Source organism: Chiloscyllium punctatum, chromosome 7, assembly GCF_047496795.1.
Source record: "Chiloscyllium punctatum isolate Juve2018m chromosome 7, sChiPun1.3, whole genome shotgun sequence".
Classification (NCBI taxonomy): Eukaryota; Metazoa; Chordata; class Chondrichthyes; order Orectolobiformes; family Hemiscylliidae; genus Chiloscyllium; species Chiloscyllium punctatum.
In genome coordinates, this window is record NC_092745.1 from 134,610,638 (window position 1) to 134,635,269 (window position 24,632).

General features: G+C 45.7%; 1 protein-coding gene across 1 annotated transcript in view; it reads right to left on the minus strand.

Annotated features, from left to right (window-relative positions):
* olfm3a (olfactomedin 3a) overlaps positions 1-23,904 on the minus strand; it is a 70,358-nt gene extending 46,454 nt beyond the window's left edge. Inside the window, exon 1 of the mRNA XM_072574910.1 lies at positions 23,615-23,904. Coding sequence (XP_072431011.1) covers positions 23,615-23,692 — 78 coding nt within the window. The 5' untranslated portion in view covers positions 23,693-23,904. The remainder of the gene's footprint in view (positions 1-23,614) is intronic.
* Between the last annotated feature and the right edge of the window lie 728 nt (positions 23,905-24,632).

The following is a 24,632-nucleotide window of genomic DNA, read 5'->3' on the forward strand; positions in this document are numbered from 1 at the left end:
ATACAAGAATGGAATGTGCCTGCAAACTATGGAAGATGTTACAGACAAATAGATCAAGTGAAAAAGAACATCAACATATACCAAGCTCAACAAATTTCCCTCATGTCAGCACTGAAGCAAGCCAAGTCACTTATAGAGGAGAGGATTGTCCGGCTTGGAGTAGGGGGAGAAGTAAACAAGGGCGGAGTGCAACTGGGCAGGGGCAGAACACACTAAGGAATATTGATAGGTTTGAAGACCAATGAGGTAAATGGGGAAGTACCAAGAATTAAACTGTATAAATTTCTGGATCGGGGTGCCTACTTCCTAGACACCCCTTCTTGCAAGAATGTTTCAATAAGATTCGCTGTTTCAGAATTTGACTTGGACTGAAATTTATTATATTGTGAGCTTTGTTTCTCACAAAAGATATCCATGTGTCAGGCACTGAGACTGTGCCCTACATCCACGTACAAGGGTGCAGCATTACCACAAGTCCAACTTCAGCCTTAGATTCCACTGCCAAATACAAGCATCAAATCATCAAGGAAGTAATTCTGTGTGCCAGCTCCAGCCTTTCTTAAACCAAGTGGATAGAAGGACAAATGGTGAAATAACCTTTAAGCATATTTGCTCTTTCATTTTAAAACAGTTTGATCTGATGTCTCTAAAGATTGTAATTGCTTAAGTAAACAACAACATATCTCAGAAACAGTGAATGATTTCTGAATAATAACTGCACTTGGTTCATTACTTCAATCCTCTTCAGATATGACTTTAACCCTTGGAGTCAAGAGACAGGAACAAGGTCTGTTTCTTGTTAAACATCTGCCCGAGGTGGAAAAGAACTGAATTCCAATGTTTCCCAAGAGTGAACTCTCGATTGGTATGGAAAAAGAGTATCCTGTCCAATGACAGTTCCTTGGGCCAGGAATTGAGGTAGGTTTGAGACACAGGAGGTAGCCATTCCAAAATACAGCCAAGAAATAGCAATAGGCCATTCAGCCCCTTGAGCTTGGACTGCTATTCATCAAAATTATGGCTGATCTGGTGAATCCAACTGTACATTCCTGCTGACCCCTTGGTAAACCTCAAATGCCTTGTTAAGCAAGAACCAATCTACCTCAACCTTAAAAATATTTAATGACTCCACCACTCTCTGGAGTAAAGATTTCCAGAAAATGATTACTCTGAGAGACAAAGATCAACTCAAATTTCCAGCATGGATTTGTGAAGGGTAGGTCTTGCCTTACAATAGACAATAGACAATAGACAATAGATGCAGGAGTAGGCCATTCAGCCCTTCGAGCCTGCACCGCCATTTAATATGATCATGGCTGATCATTCCCAAACAGTATCCTGTTCCAGCCTTATCTCCATAACCCTTGACTCCACTATCTTTAAGAGCTCTATCCAATTCTTTCTTAATGAGACTGGGCCTCCACTGCCCTCTGGGGCAGAGCATTCCACACAGCCACCACTCTCTGGGTGAAGTAGTTTCTCCTCATCTCTGTCCTAAATGGTCTACCCCGTATTTTTAAGTTGTGTCCTCTGGTTCGGCACTCCCCTATCAGCGGAAATATGTTTCCTCCTGCCAGAGTGTCCAGTCCTTTCATAATCCTATACGTTTCAATCAGATCCCCTCTCAGTCTTCTAAACTCAAGGGTATACAAGCCCAGTCGCTTCAGTCTTTCCGTGTAAGGCAATCCTGCCATTCCAGGAATTGACCTCGTGAACCTACGCTGCACTCCCTCAATAGCCAGAATGTCTTTCCTCAAATTTGGAGACCAGAACTGTACACAGTACTCCAGGTGTGGTCTCACCAGGGCCCTGTACAGCTGCAGAGCACCTCTTTGCTTCTATACTCAATCCCTCTTGTTATGGATGCCAGCATACTATTAGCCTTCTTCACGACCTGCTGTACCTGCATGCTTGCCTTCATTGACTGGTGGACAAGAACACCCAGATCTCTCTGAACAGTCCCTTTACCTAATTTGATACCATTGAGGTAGTAATCTGCCTTCCTGTTCTTGCCACCAAAGTGGATAACCAGACATTTATCCACATTAAACTGCATCTGCCATGCATCTGCCCACTCACCCAACTTGTCCAGGTCACCCTGTAATCTCCTAACATCCTCATCACATTTCACCCTGCCACCCAGCTTTGTATCATCAGCAAATTTGCTAATGTTATTGCTGATACCATCTTCTATATCATTAATATATATTGTAAAAAGCTGCGGTCCCAGCACGGATCCCTGCGGTACCCCACTGGTCACTGCCTGCCATTCCGAAATGGAGCCGTTAATCACTACCCTTTGTTTCCTATTAGCCAACCAAATCTCTATCCAATCTAGTACTTTGCCCCCAATACCGTGCGCCCTAATTTTACTCACTAACCTCTTGTGTGGGACTTTATCAAAAGCTTTCTGAAAGTCCAGGTACACTACATCCACTGGATCTCCCTCGTCCATCTTCCGAGTTACATCCTCAAAAAATTCAAGAAGATTAGTCAAGCATGATTTCCCCTTCATAAATCCATGCTGACTCTGTCCTATCCTGTTACTATTATCCAGATGTGCCGTAATTTCATCCTTTATAATAGACTCCAGCATCTTTCCCACCACTGAGGTCAGACTAACTGGTCTATAATTTCCTGCTTTCTCCCGCCCACCCTTCTTAAAAAGTGGCACAACATTAGCCGCCCTCCAATCCTCAGGAACCGACCCCGATTCTATTGAACTCTGGAAAATAATCACCAGCGCATCCACGATTTCCTGAGCCACCTCCTTCAGTACCCTGGGATGCAGGCCATCAGGTCCCGGAGACTTATCAACCTTCAGACCTAACAGTCTCTCCAACACCAAATCCTGGCAAATATAAATTCCCTTAAGTTCAGGTCCTTCAGCCACTGTTACCTCAGGGAGATTGCTTGTGTCTTCCCCAGTGAACACAGATCTGAAGTACCCATTTAATTCCTCTGCCATTTCTTTGTTCCCAGTAATATATTCCCCTGTTTCTGTCTTCAAGGGCCCAATTTTTGTCCTAACCATTTTTTTGCCTTGGACATACCTAAAAAAGCTTTTACTATCTTCCTTTATATTCTTGGCCAGTTTACCTTCGTACCTCATTTTTTCTCTGCGTATTTCCTTCTTACTAATCCTCTGTTGTTCTTTAAAAGCTTCCCAGTCCTCAGTTTTCCCACTTATCTTCGCTAAGTTATACTTTTTCTCTTTTAACTTTATATGTTTCTTAACTTCCCTCGTCAGCCACGCCCGCCCATGTCTCCTCCTGGGATCTTTCTTCCTTTTAGGAATGAACTGATCCTGCAGCTTCTGCATTATACACAGAAATATCCGCCATTGTTCCTCCACGGTCTTCCCTGTTAAGGTATTGAACCATTGAACTTTGGCCAGTTGCTCCCTCATAGCTCCATATTTCCCTTAATTCAACTGAAATATTGTCACTTCTGATTGTACCCACTCCCTCTCAAATTGCAGATTGAAGCTTATTGTATTATGGTCACTACTTCCCAATGGCTCCTTCACTTCGAGGTCACTGACCAATTCAGGTTCGTTACACAATACCAGTTCCAGAATCGCTTTATCCCTGGTCGGCTCCAGCACCAGCTGCTCTAAAAATCCATCTCTGAGGCACTCCACAAAGTCTCTTTCTTGAGGCCCGATACCATCCTGATTCTCCCAGTCTACCTGCATGTTAAAATCCCCCATAACAACTGTAGTAACATCTTTGCGACAAGCCAATTTCAGCTCCTGATTCAACTTACCTCCAACATCCAGACTACTGTTTGGGGGCCTGTAGATGACTCCCATGAGGGTCTTTTTACCCTTAGTGTTTCGAAGCTCTATCCACACTGACTCTACATCCCCTGACTCTAGGTCCCCCCGCGCAAGGGACTGAATATCCTCCCTTACCAACAAGGCCACCCCACTCCCTCTGCCCGTCAGTCTGTCCTTACGATAGCACGTGTAGCCTTGAATATTCATTTCCCAGGCCCTGTCCCCATGAAGCCAGGTCTCAGTTATCCCCACAATATCGTATCTGCCAATTTCCAAAAGAGCCTCAAGCTCATCCACCTTGTGTCTAATGCTTCGTGCATTCATATATAGAATTTTAAATTTGTTACTGCTCTCACCCATCCCCTCAACCCTTACTTCACTCAACTTTACAGCATGATGCCTTTTCCAGTTTTCTGCCTCCTTGATACAGTTGTCTTTCTTGACTTCTCTTGTTCTTATTGTTCTTACAAGTCTTATTGAATTCTTCGAGGACGTGACTAAGCATGTGGATGAGGGTAGAGCAGTGGATGTAGTGTACATGGATTTTAGTAAGGCATTTGATAAGGTTCCCCATGGTAGGCTTATGCAGAAAGTCAGGAGGCATGGGATAGAGGGAAATTTGGCCAATTGGATAGAAAACTGGCTAACCGGTCGAAGTCAGAGAGTGGTGGTAGATGGTAAATATTCAGCCTGGAGCCCAGTTACAAGTGGAGTTCCGCAAGGATCAGTTCTGGGTCCTCTGCTGTTTGTAATTTTTATTAATGATTTGGATGAGGGAGTTGAAGGGTGGGTCAGTAAATTCACAGATGATACGAAGATAGGTGGAGTTGTGGATAGTGAGGAGGGCATTTGTCGTTTGCAAAGGGACTTAGATATGATGCAGAGCTGGGCTGAGGAGTGGCAGATGGAGTTCAACCCTGCCAACTGTGAGGTTGTCCATTTTGGAAGAGCAAATAAGAATGCAGAATACAGGGTTAATGGTAGAGTTCTTAGTCAGGTGGAGGAACAGAGGGATCTTGGGGTCTATGTACATAGATCTTTGAAAGTTGCCACTCACGTGGATAGAGTTTGTAAGAAGGCCTATGGTGTATTATCGTTCATTAGCAGAGGGATTGAATTCAAGAGTCGTGAAGTGATGTTGCAGCTGTTCAGGACTTTGGTTAGGCCACATTTGGAGTACTGTGTGCAGTCCTGGTCGCCTCATTTTAGGAAAGATGTGGAAGCTTTGGAGAGGGTGCAGAGAAGATTTACCAGGATGTTGCCTGGAATGGAGAATAGGTCGTACGAGGATAGGTTGAGAGTTCTCGGCCTTTTCTCGTTGGAACGGCGAAGGATGAGAGGTGACTTGATAGAGGTTTATAAGATGATCAGAGGAATAGATAGAGTAGACAGTCAGAAACTTTTCCCCCGGGTACAATAGAGTGTTACAAGGGGACATAAATTTAAGGTGAAGGGTGGAAGGTATAGGGGAGATGTCAGGGGTGGGTTCTTTACCCAGAGAGTGGTGGGGGCATGGAATGCGCTGCCCGTGGGAGTGGTAGAGTCAAAATCATTGGTGACCTTTAAGCGGCATTTGGATAGGTACATGGATGGGTGCTTAATCTAGGATAGAAGTTCGGCACAACATCGTGGGCTGAAGGGCCTCTTCTGTGCTGTATTGTTCTATGTTCTATGTTCTATGTTCTATGTTCTAACTCCATACTAAATGGGGCATGTTATGGAGAATATGGCAGGCAGATGACCAAGACTGTTGTAGGAGGCCATTCCAGGTCAATGAACCCTAGACACTCTACCCTACATCAAAGACATCTTGGAAATAACTGCCAGACTACTCAGACCCCTTGGCATCATGGTAGCCCACAAACCCACCAACACACTAAAACAGCAGCTGATGACTTGAAAGACCCTATACAGACAATGAGCAAAACTAACGTAATTTATAAAATACCGTGCAAGGACTGTAACAAACAATACATTGGACAAACAGGCAGAAAACTAGCCACCAGGATACATGAACACTAACTAGCCACAAAAAGACATGATCCTCTCTCACTAGTATCCTCACATACAGATGAGGAAGGACACCACTTCAACTAGAACAACACATCCATCCGAGGACAAGACAAACAAAGACATGCATGAGAATTCCTAGAAGCATGTCATTCCAACCAGAATTCTATCAACAAACACATCGAGTTAGACCCCATCTACCACCCCCGAGTAAAGGAACAGGATGTAACTTCACCACAGGAAGTGGCATCACCAACCCAAAGAAACCCAAACATATAAATAGAAAACAGATATTTTCGGCAATGCTTCGCATGAGATCCACTGAAGATGTTACCTAGTAAGGTAACGAAATGTCTGGAAATGAATCTTTCAGCTCAGCGAGCAAACCTTCATCCAAAACCTCAACCTGAGCTACAAATCTTCTCAAAGCTCGCTAGTCCCAGTCTATATTTGGAAAGTTAAAATCCACTACCTTAACCGACCTATACAAATTTGTTTCTCAATTTTTTACTGACTATTGGGTGGGTCTACAACACAATCCCAATTAAATGATCATCCCTTTTTTATTTCTCAGTTCCACCAAATAACTTCCCTTGACGTAGTCCCAGGAATATCCTCCCTCAATATAGCCGCAATGTTATCTCTTGTCAAAAATGCCACTCCCATCTTCTCTTGCACTCCCTTTCTATCTGCCAAAAGTATTTATATTCTGGAACATTAAACTGCCAGTCCTATCCATCCCTGATCCACATCTCTGTAATTGCTATGATATCCCTGTCCCATGTTCCTAACCATGCCCTGAGTTCATCTGCCTTACCTGTTATGCCTCTTGCATTGAAGTAAATACAGTTTAATTTATTATTCCTAGCTCATTCTGTTTTGTTCCTGCCTGTCCTGACTCTTTTCCTGACTGTCCCAGTCTCTGACTGATCTCTTTCCTCACTATTTCCCTGGATCCCACATCCCCACCTTACTAGTTTAATCCTCCCAAGCAGCTCTAGCAAATCTCCCAGCCAGTATATTAATCCCCTTCTAATTCAGGTGCAATCTATCCTTCTTGTACAGGTCACTTCTACCCCAGAAGAGATTCCAATGAACCAAAAATGTGAACCATTCTCCCCTGCACCAGCTCCTCAGCCACACATTCATCTGCTCTATTCTTCTATTCCTCCCCTCACTAGCTCGTAGCACTAGGAGTTATCCAGACATTAATACCCTCGAGGATCTCCTTTTTAAATTCTTGCCAAACTTCCTATATTCTCCCTTCAGAATCTCATGTGCAGGTCAGGTGAATTGGCCATGCTAAATTGCCGTAGTGTTAGGTAAGGGGTAGATATAGATGTAGGGGTATGGGTGGGTTACACTTCAGCGGGGCGGTGTGGACTTGTTGGGCCGAAGGGCCTGTTTCCACACTGTAAGTAATCTAATCTAATCTAATTTCATCCTTTTTCCTTCCTATGTCATCAATTCCAATGTGTACAATGACCTCCTGCTGGTCTCACTCCCATTTGAGAAAGTTCTGCACTGTCTTTGAGATGTTCTTGATCCTGGCACCAGGGTGGCAACACACTGTTCTGATTTCTCATTTTCAGCTGCAGAAATGTGTCTGTGCCTGTGACTAGACAGTCTCCTATCACAATCGATCACTTGGAATGTGGTGTACCCCTCATTACATTAGAGACAGTCTCAGTACCAGAAACTTGGCTGTTTGTACTACATTCCCCTGAGAGTCCATCACCCTCTACATTTTCTAAAACAGCATATTTGTTTGAGATGGGGATAGCCACAGGAGACTTCTGCACTACCTGCCTCCCTTTCCTACCTCTTCTGGAGGTAACCTATCTGACTGTATCTGTGATTTTTCTCTCTTCCTATAACTGCCACCCATTACAACCCCTAGCTCCTGTAACTTCCTCATTCCCAAAACTGCCACTCCAACTGATCCATGCGATCTGACAGGATTCACAACCAAACACACTTACTGAAGACATCATCATCAGTAACATGTAAACTGTCCCTAATCTCCCACATCCAATAGGAAGAGCACATCACTCTACAGAAGGTCATCTTTGCACTTAAAGAACAAAAAACAAAGAAAGTTTACAGCCCAGGAACAGGCCCTTCAGCCCTCCAAGCCTGAGCCGATCCAAATGTACAGTCTAAACTTGTCGGTCAATTCCTAAGCATCTGTATCCCCCTACTCCCCACTTACTCATGCATCGATCCAGATGCATCTTAAATGAATCTACCGTGCCTGCCTCTACCAACTCTGCTGGCAACATGTTCCAGACACCCACCACCCTCTGTGTTAAGTACTTGCCGCGTGTATCCCCTTTAAACTTGCCACCTCTCACCTTGAAAGCGTGACTTCTCTTTATAGAATCCTTCACCCTGGGAAAATACTTGTCTCTATCCACCCTGTCTATACCTGTCATGATTTTGTAGACCTTAATCAGGTTCTCCCCTCAGTCTCCTTTTCTCTAATGAAAACAATCCTAATCTACTCAACCTCTCTTCATAGCTAGCACCTTCCATACCAGGCAGCATCCTTGTAAACCCTTCTCTGCACCCTCTCCAAAGCGTCCACATCCTTTTGGTAATGTGGCGACCAGAACTGTACACAGTATTCTAAATGTGGCCGAACCAAAGTCCTGTACAATTTTAACATGACTTGCCAGCTCTTATACTCAATACCCCGTCCAATGAAGGCAAGCATACCCTATACCTTCTTGACCACTCTATCCACCTGTGCAGCAACCTTCGGGGTACAATGGACCTGAACTCCCAGATCTCTCTGCCCATCAACTTTTCCCAAGTCTCTTCCATTCATTGTATGATTCGCTCTAGAATTAGTCTTGCCTAAATGCATCACCTTACATTTATCTGGATTGAAATTCATCTGCCACTTCTCTGCCCAACTTTCCAGTCTATCTATATTCTCCTGTATTCTTTGACAGTCCCTTATGCTTTCTGCTACTCCACCAATCTTCGTGTCATCTGCAAACTTGCTGATCATACCAACAGTGCCCTCTTCCAGATCATTTATGTATATTACAAACAACAGTGGCCCCAACACTGACCCCTGCGGAACATGACTGGTCACCAATCTCATTTCGAGAAACTCCCTTCAACTACTATTCTCTGTCTCCTGTTGCTCAAGCAGTTCTTTATCCACCGACCTAGACCACCCTGCACACCATGTGACTTCACTTTTTCCATTAGTCTACCATCGGGAACCTTATCAAGCGCCTTATTAAAGTCCACATAGATGACATCAACAGCCCTTCCTTCATCTATCAACTTGGTCACTTCCATGAAGAACTTTATTAAGTTGGTAAGGCACAATCTCCCCTGCACATGTTGCCTATCACTGATAAGCCCATTAGAACATAGAACAGTACAACACAGAACAGGCCCTTCAGCCCACGATATTATGCCGACCATTGATCCTCATGTATGCACCCTCAAATTTCTGTGACCATATGCATGTCCAGCAGTCTCTTAAATGTCCCCAGTGACCTCGCTTCCACAATTGCTGCTGGCAATGCATTCCATGCTCTCACAACTCTCTGTGTAAAGAACCCGCCTCTGACATCCCTTCTATACTTTCCTCCAACCAGCTAAAACTAGAATACTTACAGTGTGGAAACAGGCCCTTTGGCCCAACAAGTCCACACTGACCCTCCGAAGAACAACCCACCCAGACCCATTCCCCTACATTTACCCCTTCACCTAACACCACGGGCAATTTAGCATAGCCCGTTCACCTAACCTACACATTTTTGGACCGTGGGAGGAAACCGGAACACACGGAGGAAACCCACGCCGACACGGGGAGAAAAGCTATGACCCCTGGTGTTAGTCATTTCTGCCCTGGGAAATAGTCTCTGGCTATCTATGCCTCTCATTATCTTGTATACCTCAATTAGGTCCCCTCTCCTCCTCCTTTTCTCCAATGAAAAAAGTCCGAGCTCAGTCAACCTCTCTTCATAAGATAAGCCCTCCAGCCCAGGCAGCATCCTGGTAAACCTCCACTGAACCCTCTCCAAAGCCTCCACATCTTTCCTATAATAGTGTGACCAGAACTGGACGCAGTATTCCAAGTGCGGTCTAACCAAAGTTTTATAGAGCTGCAACAAGATCTCACGACTCTTAAACTCAATCCCCCTGTTAATGAAAGCCAAAACACCATATGCTTTCTTAACAACCTGTCCACTTGAGTGGCAATTTTAAGGGATCTATGTGCCTGCACACCAAGATCCCTCTGTTCCTCCACACTGCCAAGAATCCTATCCTTAATCCTGTACTCAGCTTTCAAATTCGACCTTCCAAAATGCATCACCTCGCATTTATCCAGGTTGAACTCCATCTGCCACCTCTCAGCCCATCTCTGCATCCTGTCAATGTCCTGCTGCAGCCTACAACAGCTCACTGTCAATAACATCTCCAACCTTTGTGTCGTCTGCAAACTTGCTGCCCATCCTTCAATCCCCTCATCCAAGTCATTAATAAAAATTAGAAACAGTAGAGGCCCAAGGACAGAGCCCTGTGGAACACCACTCACCACAGACTTATAGGCAGAATATTTTCCTTCTACTACCACTCGCTGTCTTCTGTAGGCCAGCCAATTCTGTATCCAGACAGCTAAGTTCCCCTACGTCCCATTCCTCCTGACCTTCTGAAAGAGCCTGCCATGGGGAACCTTATCAAATGCCTTGCTGAAGTCCACATATACCACATCCAGACCACAGCTCGACCCTCATCAAAGTTTCTAGTCACATCCTCAAAGAACTCGATAAGGTTTGTGAGGCATGACCTGCCCCTCACAAAGCCATGTTGACTGCATTTAATCAAGCGCTGCTCTTTCAGATAGTCATAAATCCTATCCCTCAGAATCCTTTCTAACACCTTGCAGATGACAGACGTGAGACTTACTGGTCTGTATTTGCCAGGGATTTCCCTATTTCCTTTCTTGAAGAGAGGAATTACATTTGCCTCTCTCCAGTCCTCAGGTACGACTCCAGTGGAGAGCGAGGATGAAAAGATCTTCGCAAGTGATGAAGCAATTGCATTTCTCGTTTCCCAAAGCAGCTGAAGACAAATCTGGTCCAGGCCTGGTGACTTGTCAATTTTAATGTTTGACAAAATTTTCAGCACATCAGCTTCCTCTATCTCTATCCATTCCAGCATGCACACCTGCTCTTCAAAGGTTTCATTCACTACAAAGTTCATTTCTTTCATAAAGACAGAAGCAAAAAACTCATTTAGGGCTTCCCCTACCTCCTTAGACTCCACACACAAGTTCCCTATGCTATCCCTGATCGACCCTATTCTTTCTTTGACCATTCTCTTATTCCTGACATAAGTGTAAAATGCCTTTGTGTTCTCCCTAATCCTTCCTGCCAAGCCTTTCTCGTGTCCCCTCCTGGGTCTCCTCAGACCATTTTTGAGCTCCTTTCTCGCCTGCCTGTAATCCTCTAGAGCTGAGCTTGACCCTAGCTTCCTCCACCTTATGTAAGCTACCTTCTTCCTTTTGACGAGAAGCTCCACTGCTCTCGTCATCCAAGGTTCCTTTATCTTACCCCTTCTTGCCTGTCTCAGAGGGACATATTTATTCATCACCCGCAACATTCTTTGCTAAATATAAATAGATCCTATCGCTCAGTACCCTCTCTAGCAACTTTCCCACCACTGACGCCAGGCTCACTTGTCTGTAGTTACCCGGAATATCTCTACTACCCTTTTTGTACAGGAGGACAACATGAGCAACCTTCCAGTCCTCCGGCACCTCACCTGTATTTAAGGTTGCCACAAAGATATCTGTCAGGGCCCCAGCTATTTCCTCCACTTAACAACCTATAGACCCAGAAAATAGCACAGTCTGACTGCTCTAAAAAACACTGCTGCAGGCTTAGTACGTATATTTTATATTGTAATAAAAAACATCCATCTGGTTCACTAATATTCTTTAGGGAGGGAAATCTGCCATGCTTAACTGCTGTGGCCTGTGTGTGATTCCAGGCCTACAGCAACATGGTTGAATCTTAACTGCTGTTTGTATCCCAGGCTGTTGTGGGAGCTGTAGGAGGAAATTACATGGATTTTGACCAAAATTTTTTATTCTTCTTGGGAGGCAACTGGAGGATAGCTAATGTGGTTCCACCTTTCAAGAAGGGTGCTCGAGATAAACCAGCCAATTACAGATCAGTGAATTTCTCATCAGTGGAAGGGAAACTTGGAGAAAATCCTGAAAGAGAGAACTAATTATAGTAGGACAAAGGTTGATCGGGGTGGTCAGCATGGCTGTGTCAGACAGATGTCATACCTAACAAAATTGATTGAATTGTTCAAGGACAGGATCATATTGACAACTTCTGAGGTAGTTAGGACCTGCAAAAGCTTGACGGGTTGGACTTGAACTAGAATGGGTCCAATATCCTTCCAGAAGATTTAATACTATGGCAGTCCAGCAGATGACATAGACAATAGACAATAGACAATAGATGCAGGAGTAGGCCATTCTGCCCTTCGAGCCTGCACCGCCATTCAATATGATCATGGCTGATCATTCCTAATCAGTATCCTGTTCCAGCGTTATCTCCATACCCCTTGACTCCACTATCTTTAAGAGCTCTATCCAATTCTTTCTTAAAAGAATCCAGAGACTGGGCCTCCACTGCCCTCTGGGGCAGAGCATTCCACACAGCCACCACTCTCTGGGTGAAGTAGTTTCTCCTCATCTCTGTCCTAAATGGTCTACCCCGTATTTTTAAGTTGTGTCCTCTGGTTCGGCACTCCCCTATCAGCGGAAATATGTTTCCTCCTGCCAGAGTGTCCAATCCTTTCATAATCCTATACGTTTCAATCAGATCCCCTCTCAGTCTTCTAAACTCAAGGGTATACAAGCCCAGTCGCTTCAGTCTTTCCGTGTAAGGCAATCCTGCCATTCCAGGAATTGACTTCGTGAACCTACGCTGCACTCCCTCAATAGCCAGAATGTCTTTCCTCAAATTTGGAGACCAGAACTGTACACAGTACTCCAGGTGTGGTCTCACCAGGGCCCTGTACAGCTGCAGAAGCACCTCTTTGCTTCTATACTCAATCCCTCTTGTTATGAAGGCCAGCATGCTATTAGCCTTCTTCACGACCTGCTGTACCTGCATGCTTGCCTTCATTGACTGGTGGACAAGAACACCCAGATCTCTCTGAACAGTCCCTTTACCTAATTTGATACCATTGAGGTAGTAGTCTGCCTTCCTGTTCTTGCCACCAAAATGGATAACCAGACATTTATCCACATTAAACTGCATCTGCCATGCATCTGCCCACTCACCTAACTTGTCCAGGTCACCCTGTAATCCCCTAACATCCTCATCACATTTCACCCTACCACCTAGCTTTGCGTCATCAGCAAATTTGCTAATGTTATTGCTGATACCATCTTCTATATCATTTACATATATTGTAAAAAGCTGCGGTCCCAGCACGGATCCCTGCGGTACCCCACTGGTCACTGCCTGCCATTTCGAAATGGAGCCGTTAATCACTACCCTTTGTTTCCTATTAGCCAACCAAATCTCTATCCAATCTAGTACTTTGCCCCCAATCCCGTGCGCCCTAATTTTACTCACTAACCTCTTGTGTGGGACTTTATCAAAAGCTTTCTGAAAGTCCAGGTACACTACATCCACTGGATCTCCCTCGTCCATCTTCTGAGTTACATCCTCAAAAAATTCAAGAAGATTAGTCAAGCATGATTTCCCCTTCATAAATCCATGCTGACTCTGTCCTATCCTGTTACTATTATCCAGATGTGCCGTAATTTCATCCTTTATAATAGACTCCAGCATCTTTCCCACCACTGAGGTCAGACTAACTGGTCTATAATTTCCTGCTTTCTCCCGCCCACCCTTCTTAAAAAGTGGCACAACATTAGCCGCCCTCCAATCCTCAGGAACCGACCCCGATTCTATTGAACTCTGGAAAATAATCACCAGCGCATCCACGATTTCCCGAGCCATCTCCTTCAGTACCCTGGGATGCAGGCCATCAGGTCCCGGAGACTTATCAACCTTCAGACCTAACAGTCTCTCCAACACCGAATCCTGGCAAATAGAAATTCCCTTAAGTTCAGGTCCTTCAGCCACTGTTACCTCAGGGAGATTGCTTGTGTCTTCCCCAGTGAACACAGATCTGAAGTACCCATTTAATTCCTCTGCCATTTCTTTGTTCCCAGTAATATATTCCCCTGTTTCTGTCTTCAAGGGCCCAATTTTTGTCCTAACCATTTTTTTGCCTTGGACATACCTAAAAAAGCTTTTACTATCCTCCTTTATATTCTTGGCCAGTTTACCTTCGTACCTCATTTTTTCTCTGCGTATTTCCTTCTTACTAATCCTCTGTTGTTCTTTAAAAGCTTCCCAGTCCTCCGTTTTCCCACTTATCTTCGCTAAGTTATACTTTTTCTCTTTTAACCTTATATGTTTCTTTACTTCCCTTGTCAGCCACGGCCGCCCATGTCTCCTCCTGGGATCTTTCTTCCTTTTAGGAATGAACTGATCCTGCATCTTCTGCATTATACACAGAAATATCCGCCATTGTTCCTCCACGGTCTTCCCTGTTAAGGTATTGAACCATTGAACTTTGGCCAGTTGCTCCCTCATAGCTCCATATTTCCCTTTATTCAACTGAAATATTGTCACTTCAGATTGTACCCACTCCCTCTCAAATTGCAGATTGAAGCTACTTCCCAATGGCTCCTTCACTTCGAGGTCACTGACCAATTCTGGTTCGTTACACAATACCAGATCCAGAATCGCCTTATCCCTGGTCGGCTCCAGCACCAGCTGCTCTAAAAATCCATCTCTGAGGCACTCCACAAAGTCTCTTTCTTGAGGCCCGATACCATCCTGATTCTCCCAGTCTACCTGCATGTTAAAATCCCCCATAACAACTGTAGTAACATCTTTGCGACAAGCCAATTTCAGCTCCTGATTCAACTTACCTCCAACATCCAGACTACTGTTTGGGGGCCTGTAGATGACTCCCATGAGGGTCTTTTTACCCTTAGTGTTTCGAAGCTCTATCCACACTGACTCTACATCCCCTGACTCTAGGTCCCCCCGCGCAAGGGACTGAATATCCTCCCTTACCAACAAGGCCACCCCACTCCCTCTGCCCGTCAGTCTGTCCTTACGATAGCACGTGTAGCCTTGAATATTCATTTCCCAGGCCCTGTCCCCATGAAGCCACGTCTCAGTTATCCCCACATGGGTAGGATAAGACACATGGAAGGTCTAGAAATCTATATTGTATCAATTTTAATGCAAGAAGCTTGACTGGTTAGGCGGATGACTTAGAGCATTGATCATTTTTTGTACCAGTACAGGTAGTTCTTCCAAAACGTGATGATTTTGTTCTTATGCAATCCTGCATTATAGAAGAATCACACTTTAGATATACATCAATGATCTGGAAGAGGGCATTGTTGGTCTGATCAGTAAGTTTGCAGATGACTCGAAGATTGATAGGGTAGCAGAAAGCATAGGGGACTGTCAAAGAATACAGGAGAATATAGATAGACTGGAGAGTTGGGCAGAGAAGTGTCAGATGGAGTTCAATCCAGACAAATGTGAGGTGATGCATTTTGGGAAGTCTAATTCTAGAGCGAACTATACTGTAAACGGAGGAGCCTTGGGAAAAGCTGATGAGCAGACAGATCTGGGAGTTCAGGTCCATTGTACCGTGAAGGTGGCTGCACAGGCAGATAGAGTGGTCAAGAAGACAAATGGTATGCTTGCCTTCATCGGACGGGGTATTCAGTATAAGAGCTGGCAGGTCATGTTAAAATTCTACAACATTTTGATGTGGCCTCATTTAGAATACTGTGTACAGTTCTGGTTGCCACATTACCAAAAGGATGTGGTGCTTTGGCAAGGGTGCAGAGAAGGTTTACGAGGATGTTGCCTGGTATGGATGATATAGCTATGAAGAGAGGTTGAGTAGGTTAGGATTGTTTTCAATAGAAAAAAGGAGATTGAGGGGGGACCTGATTGAGATCTATATATTCATGCAGGGTATAGACAGGGTGGACAGGTTGAGGGATTCAATAACAAGCAGTCATGCGTTCAAGGTGAGAGGAGAAAAGTTTAAGGGGGATAAACATGGAAAGTACTTTACACAGACAGTGGTGGGTATCTGGAACACATTGCCAGCAGAGGTAGTAGAAGCAGGCTCGGTAGATTCATTTAAGATGTGTCTGGAAGATGCATGAGTAGTTGGGGAGCAGAGGGATGCAGATCCTTAGGAATTGGGTTATAGGTTTAGACAGTGGATTTGGATCAGCATATTTGGAGGGCCGAAGGGCCTATTTCTGGGCTGTAAATTTTCTTTGTTCTTTGTTCAGTATATGGAAATATGGTACTGTTACATTCACTGAGACATGATTGAAGGAAAGGCAGGACCGGCAGCTCAACATTCCAGGGTATGTCTCTTCAAATGAGGCCATCTGGGTGGGGCTTAAGAAATAAAAAAGGGGTGATTACTTTGCTATGATACAACAGACCTCCCAGAAGTCAGCGGGAGCAGATATGGAAATAAATTGCAGAAAGGTATGAGAGGAACAGGGTTATAGAAGTAGGGGATTTCAACTTTGCTAACATTATATGGGATTGCTCTAATATGAAATGACTGGATGGGGTAGAATTTTGAAATTTGGAATTTTTGTACCAGTACAGGTGGTTCTCCCAAAACATGATAGTCGTGTTCTTGTGCAATCCTGCATTATTGAAAAATCACGCTTTTGAAACAGTGCTTAAAGTCTTGGCAACATAATCGTGTTACAGACAACACACATTTTAAAAGTTTGCGCTTTAGAAACAGTGTCCCCAGTTCACGGTGGCTCAGTGGTTCGCACTGCTGCCTCACAGCACCAGGGTCCCAGGTTCGATTCCAGCCTCAGACAACTGTGTGGAATTTGCACATTCTCCCCATGTCTGCATGGGTTTCCTCCGGGTACTCCGGTTTCTTCCCACAGTCCAAAGATGTGCAGGTCAGGTGAATTGGCCATGCTAAATTGCCCATAGTGTTAGGGGCATTAGTCAGAGGGAAATAGGTCTGGGTGGGTTACTCTTCGGAAGGTCGGTGTGAACTAGTCAGGCTGAAGGGCCTGTTTCTACACTGTAGGGAATCTAATCTAATCTAAATTCGTCAATTGTATTACAGTGAATTTGTGTTAACAAAATGCAGATATAGCAGAATGACCTTGTATGTACTAGATAGTCTAATGAGAAATAGGGCAGTGCCAGACCTGATCCTAGGGAATGAAGTCAGTCAAGAGATTGAAGTGACAGTGTGAACATTTTGAGGATGATTTTCAAAGGCATTATGTAAAAGGGTAAGGATAGTGCAGAAGTTGTGTCTAAATTAGGGGTAGATCAATTTCAATATCATGAGCTAAGATCTGGCAAACATAGAGGGAGCAGCTATTTGCAGATATGTCTACCTTTGGAAAATCGGAATCTTTTGAAAGTAGTATATTGAGATTTCCAGGGCCAGCATGTTTCTCTAAGAGCAAAGGGCCAAGGGCAGCAAATCCAGGGAACCCTAGATGTCAAGGGTTATTGAGAATTTGATTTAAAAAAGAAAAATATATCAGGTACTGTGCATTTAAAACAAGGGAGACCTTTCAAAATTATCAAGAGTGTAGGGGTTGCTTTAAAAAGAAATTAAGAATGCAAAGAGGGGCTTACAAAATATGTTTGGCAGATAGGATTAAGGAAAGCCCCAAAGCATTTTACGATTATTTTAGGAGTAAGAAGATTCCCAGGAAAAGAGTGTGACCAAAGCAAGAAGGAATTAATGTGGATTTCACCAGTTTCCTCAGTTCCCCTACCCCTCCATTATCCCAGTACCAAAACTCGGCACCTCTTGACCTGTCCATCCTTTTCCCCATCTATGCTCCAACCTCCTCCCCAACCTATCACCTTCTCCCCACCTTCATTTACTTATTACATTCTCAGCTGCCTTGCCCCCAGCCCCACGCCCCTGTCATTTATCTCTCAGCACTGTCCTCCCCCGACTCACAAGCCTCGTTCCTGATGAAGGATGTATGCTCGAAACATCGATTCTCCTGCTCCTTAACTGCTGCCTGACCTGCTGTGTGCTTCCAGCACCACACTCTCGACCCTGATCTGCAGCATCTGCAGTCCTCACTTTCTCCAAAATTGACTTGTAAATTGGAGGCAAAGGGAAATGGTGTAGTGTGATTGGGAGCATGTGAGATCTCTGCTTAAGTGTGTAGAATTTGTTAAGTGTGTACGTATGTGGATATACCTACTAGAGAAGTTGCAAAACTTGACCTATTCTTGGGAAATAAGGCAGGGCAGGTGACTGAGGTGTCAGTGGGGGAGCACTTTGGGATCATAATTCTATTAGCTTTAAAATAGTCATGGAAAAGGATAGACCAGATCTAAAAGTTAAAGTTCTAAGTTGGAGGGAGGCTAATTTTGATGAAGGCAAGAACTTTTACAAGTTTGCAGATAGAGGGACGCTGGAAAGTTGGAAGCCTTCTGAAATGAGATAATGAGAGTCCAGAGACAGTATATTCCTGTTAAGGTGAAAGGAAAGTCTGGTCGGTATAGGGAATGCTGGATGACTAGAGAAATTAAGGGTTTGGTTAAGAAAAAAAAAGAAGCATATGCCAGGTGACAGGATAGATCAAGTGAATCGTTAGAAGAATCCTTAAAAGACAGTAGGAGTATACTTAAGAATGAAATCAGGAGTGCATAAAGGGGACATGAGATAGCTTTGGCAAATAGCGTTAAGGAGAATCCAAAGGGTTTTTACAAATACATTAAGGACAAAAGGGTAAGTAAGAAGACAATAGAGCCCCTTAAAGATCAGCAAGGTAGCCTTAGTGTGGAGCCACAGGAGATGGGGGAGATACTAAATGAGTATTTTGCATCAGTGTTTACTGTGGAGAAAGACATAGAAGATATAGAATGTAGGGAAATAGATGGTGACATCTTAAAAAACTTCCTTATTACGGAGGAGGAAGTACTCGATGTCTTGAAATGCACAAAGGTGGATAAGCCCCAGGAGTTGATCAGGCGTCCCCTAGAACTCCGTGGGAAGCTAGGGAGCTAATTGCTGGGCCCCTTGCTGAGATATTTGTATCATTGATAGTCACAAGTGAGTTGCTGGAAGACTGGAGGTTGGCTAACGTGGTGCCACTATTTAAGAAAAGTGTAAGGAAAAGCTAAGGAACTATAGAGCAGTGAGTCTGATGTTACTGGTGGGCAAGTTTTTGGAGGGAATCGTAAGGACAAGGTTTACACTTATTTGGAAAGGCAAGAACTGATTAGGGATAGTCAACATGGCTTAGTGCGTGGGAAATCATGTCTCACAAACTTAATTGAGTTTTTTGAAGCAGTAACAAAGAGGATTGATTAGGGCAGAGCAGTATGCGTTATCTATATGGACTTCAGTAAGGCATTCGACAAGGTTTCCCATGGGAGACTGGTTAGAAAGATTAGATCTCTTGGAATACAGGAGAATTAGCCATCTGGATACAGAATTGGCTTGAAGGTAGAAGACAAAGGATGGTGGTGGAGGGTTGTTTTTCAGACTGGAGGCCTGTGACTGGTGGAGTGCCACAAGGATCGGTGCTGGGTCCACTACTTTTCATCATTTATATAAATGATTTGGATGTGAACATAAGATGGAGGTGTAGTGGACAGTGAAGAAGGTCACCTCAGATTACAACAGAATCTTGATCAGCTGGGCCAATGGCCTAAGGAATGGCAGATGGAGTTTAATTTAAATAAATGCAAGGTGTTGCATTGTGGGAAAGCAAATCTTTGCAGGGCTTATACACCTAATGGTAAGGGAATGTTGCTGAACAAAGAGACCTTGGGGTGCAGGTTCATAGCTCCTTGAAAGTAGAGTTACAAGTAGATAGGATAGTGAAAAAGGCGTTTGGTATGCTTTCCTTTATTGGTCAGAGTTTTGAGTACAGGAGTTGGGAGGTCACGTTGCAGCTGCACAGGACATTGGTTAGGCCGCTGTTGGAATATTGCGTGCAATTCTGGTCTCCATGCTATCAGAAGGATATTTTCAAAATTTTCTGAACCAATTTACAAGGATGTTGCCAGGGTTGGAGGATTTGAGTTTTCCCCTCCCCCCACCTTACCCAGTTCCAACCTTCCAGCTCAACACTGTCCCCATGACCTGTCCTACCTACCTATCTTCCTTTCCACCTATCCACTCCACCCTCCTCCACTTTCATCCCCACCCCCATTCACCCATTGTACTCTTTGCTACCTTCCCCCACCCTCCTCTCTGACCCATCACCTCCATCCCGACCCCCATTTACTTATTGTACTCTATGCTACTTTCTCCCCACCCCCACCCCCCTCTCATTTATCTCTCCACTCTGCAGGCTCCCTGCCTCCATTCCTGATGAAGGGCTTTTACCCAAAACGTCGATTTTCCTGCTCCTCGGATGTTGCTTGACCTGCTGTGCTTTTCCAGCACCACTCTAATCTAGACTCTGATTTCCAGCATCTGCAGTTCTCGTTTTTACCTTGGTATAGATAGGTCAATGCAGACTTGATGGGCTGAAGGGCCTCTTTCTGTACTGTACAACTCAGTGACTCTGTGTTCTCTGAACTGGCCTAGAGAGCCAATCTGTTGTGTCAAGAAGAGTAAATGCTGGTCTTGCCAGTGATGCCATGTCCATGAGGCTGTTAGATCCTGAGATATGGGAGCTGAATGTGGTCCATCGATTCTGTTCCACTGTTCAATCATAGTTGATATGCTCCTCAACCCCATTTTCCTGCCTTTTCCCTGTATGCCTTCATCCCCTTACTAATCAAGAACCCATCTATTGCTGTGTTAAATGCTCTCAATGACTTGGCCTCCACAGCCCTCTGTAGCAATGAGTTCCATTGAGTCACTATTTTCTGGCTGAAGACATTCCTCATGCCAATTCTAAAGGGTCTGTGGGTGCTAGTCTCTCCTACTGGTGGAAACACCTTCTCCACATCCACACTATCCAGGCCTCTCCATATTTTGTAAGTGTCCGTCAGATCCCCCTCATCCTTCTAAACTCCATTGACTACAGACACAGAATCTTGGGCGGCACGGTGGCACAGTGGTTAGCACTGCTGCCTCACAGCGCCAGAGACCTGAGTTCAATTCCCGCCTCAGGCGACTGACTGTGTGGAGTTTGCACGTTCTCCCTGTGTCTGCATGGGTGTGCTCCGGTTTCCTCCCACACTCCAAAGATGTGCAGGTCAGGTGAATTGGCCATGCTAAATTGCCCGTAGTGTTAGGTAAGGGGTAGATGTAGATGTAGGGGTATGGGTGGGTTACGCTTCGGTGGGGCGGTGTGGACTTGTTGGGCCGAAGGGCCTGCTTCCACACTGTAAGTAATCTAATCTAATCTTTACAAGAGAAACATTTTTCCCATTGCCCTCCTCCCTGCATCTCTCATCTCTTCCAACCAACGTGGACCTTTGTACTGCTTCAATTCTGGCCTTTTTAGCCCTCAATCCACTCCCCCCACCCCGACTCCCCCACACCCTCCTCGCCCCACTCCCATTCCACTCCCCACTGCTCATCACTCACATCTCCTTCACTCCTCACTTCCCCTCCCCTTCAGTCCCCCTCCACCCCACTACCCCCACACACCACACCGCCCAACACCCCACTGTCCACTCACCCCTCCCCCACTTCCTCCCACACCCCACTCCACGCTCCTCCATCACTCTCCCGCTACACACCCACACTTCCCTGTTACCCCACCCCACTTCACCCCACTACCGCACACTACCCTGCACTCCTCCTCTCCCCACAATTTCTCTGCTGCCCCCACTCCCCACCTCCCCAATCCCGCACTCCCCACAATCCCCACTCCACCCCCATTCCCCGCTAATCCCCAATCTCCTGCTAACCCCTTTCTTCTGGACCCTCCCACTCCCCCCACTACACCTCTACCCCCAACTCCCCCTATCCTCACCCACTCCCCCAATTCCCCACTCACCCACTCCTCCACTCCCCACCCATACTACCCCACTCCCAACTCCCCTACTCCCCAGCCACTCAAATATCTCCCTCACTCCCCAACACTCCCCCCTACTCGCCCACCCATGCCCCCAGTCCTCCTTCTGCCCCCCACTTCCTCCCCTCTGCTCCTCCACTCCTGTGCTCCCCCATACCCACTATCCCCACTCCCCCATTCCTGCCCCCCCGCACCACCTGCTCCACCCCAACTCACCTACAGTTCCCCTCCCACTCCCCCCACTACCCCACCACTATCCCCCACTCTCCTGCACTCCACCCATACTCCCTCACTCTCCCCATTATCTCCAGCTCCCCTCCACTACCATGCTCCCCCCACTCCCCCCACTACCTTTCTTCCCCTACTCCCCACTCCCAAACTCCACCCCATTCCCCCTAAAACTCCCCACTCCCTCCACTCCCCACCCCACCACCACTCCCCACACCCCCACTCCTCCCCAATCCCCACTCCCCTTAACACTCCCCCCACTCCCATGCCCCAGTCCCTATCCCCCACCGCTCCCTCCCTCTCCTCACCCTCCCACTTCTCGCCCCCCACTCCCCCTCAATCCTCCCACCACCCCCACCCTGCAAGGTTGGCTTTTCTCTGGAGATCTCTCTGCCTTTACTACTATTCTTTGAATAATTGCTCAGATTACCCTTTTTGTTCCAGTTGTTTACGCTTGTCATTACGGCGCTCAATAAATGCACGTTCTTGTTGTTAAATAATTGGCTAGATCAGGAACTGAACCAAAGCGGACTCTGAATTCACAGGTTCTGGTTGGATGAAAAATGAAGATTCGATTGTCGCCAGTTACAAACAGGGAGAAATATTTGAAAATAATAATCCCTGAATTGCAGACTTGTTACCCGGGAGGCGGCCATTCGGTCCTTTTGTACTCGCACTGGCTCTTCAAACAAGCATGTTTCCCCCGGCCAATCGCCTACCTTTTCCCCGGGACATCATTTCCATCCTGAATGCTCTTGTCTGTGTCTCATTTGGGATAAAATATTTAGATGTGTTTATGATGTTGAAACAGGAGATGACAATATTAATAAAACCTTCCCCAGAATCTTTGGGGGAAGGTGGGAATTGAACCAAATCCCCAGCTCCAGTGAGGTGTCCCATCGCCCTGGAGCCGAAATCTCTCGGCTCTCGGTCTGCTCTCATTGGGACCCGCTTGGAATCCCGCTTCTCTCCGGTAAATGTTGCAAAACACGTTCGTTTTCTCTAATTGGGAATTATTTAAACCATCCCGTCCGAGAACAGATGATCAAAATCTATATTTCAGATAAACCCAGAACATTCAGAATAAAGTGGGGGGACGGTTGACAGAGAAAGTAAACCAGCTAAAATAAGATTGATACCCACAGGGACACAGGCACCGACTCAGAGACACACACAGAGAGAGAGAGAGGGAGTGACATAGAGGCAGAGACAAGCAGAGAGGGAGAGAGACACAGTGTCTCACACACACACACGGAAAGACAGACAGAGAGACACACACAGGGGGCGAGACAGAGAGGGAGAGAATCACAGAGACAGAGAGGGAGAGACAGAGAGAGAGGGAGAGACAGACAGACAGACAGACACACACACACACACACACAGAGGGAGAGACACAGGCACCGACCCCAGAGGGATACACAGTTATACACAGAGGGATACACAAACATACAGGTACATACAGAGACGGGGTATTGCAGTGCCCGGGGGAGATTTTACTCCGAGCCGCCGCCGCTGTTTCTGTGGCCACTTACCCCGGACCTATCAAAGCCCAACAGGAGCAGCATTAGCAGCAGTAGCCCGGCTCTCCAGCATCCAGCCCGCATCCGCATCTTGAACCTGGCTCAGCCGAGCGCATCCGCCGTCCCCGGTCAGTGCCACTAGTGCGCTGTCTTTATTTCTCTGTTTAGTTTTCTCTCTCGATCTTTCTCTCTGTCTCTGGGTTTGTTCTGTATCTCCCCCTCCTCTGCTTACATTTCTCTCTCTCTCTCTCTCTCTGTTTCTGTCTCTGTCCCTCCCTCTCTGAATCACACCCCCAGCTCCTGCCTCTCCCCTTCTCCTGGTCTCGCCACCCCCTGTCTCCTCACGCTCCAACCAGACGCAGCGTTGGACTCAACCTAAATCCCGATCCTTAATTGGTGAGGAACTTTTGACCCGATCACGGGGAATGTTTTCAGACGATCGATCCTGGCGATGCACAGCCGAGATGGGAGCTCAGGATCAGAGAGAGCAGTTTGGGAAAACTGGGATCGAATTTCCGCCAGGTTTGAGCTGGGTCAAATGGAAACCGGACAGAAACAAATCCAGAGAGACGAGAATACTTGAGTACAATTCTCCTGCCTTTTAGCAGAAACATTCAGATTTTAAATAATTTTACATTTCGTGAGTTTGGTAAAGCTAGAACTAAGGAATGACCTTATAAAATCATGAGGAGCGTGGATAGGGTGAATAGGCAAGGTCTTTTCTCCAGGTAGGGGAGTTCAAAATTAGAGGATATAGGTTTAGGGTGAGGGGTGGGGAGCAGAATCATTCAAAAATGACCTGAGGCGGGTACAGTTACAACATTTAAAAGGTATCCGGATGGGTACATGAATAAGAAGGGGTTAGATGGATATGGGCCACATTCTGGCAAAAGACACTAGGTTAGGATTCTGGTCCACATAGAGTGGGACTGAAGGGTCTGTTTCCATGCTGTACATCTTTATGACTCTACGACTGTCCATGCTGGAAATCTGAGCCAGACAGAAAATGCTGGAGAAATTCTTCTGTAAA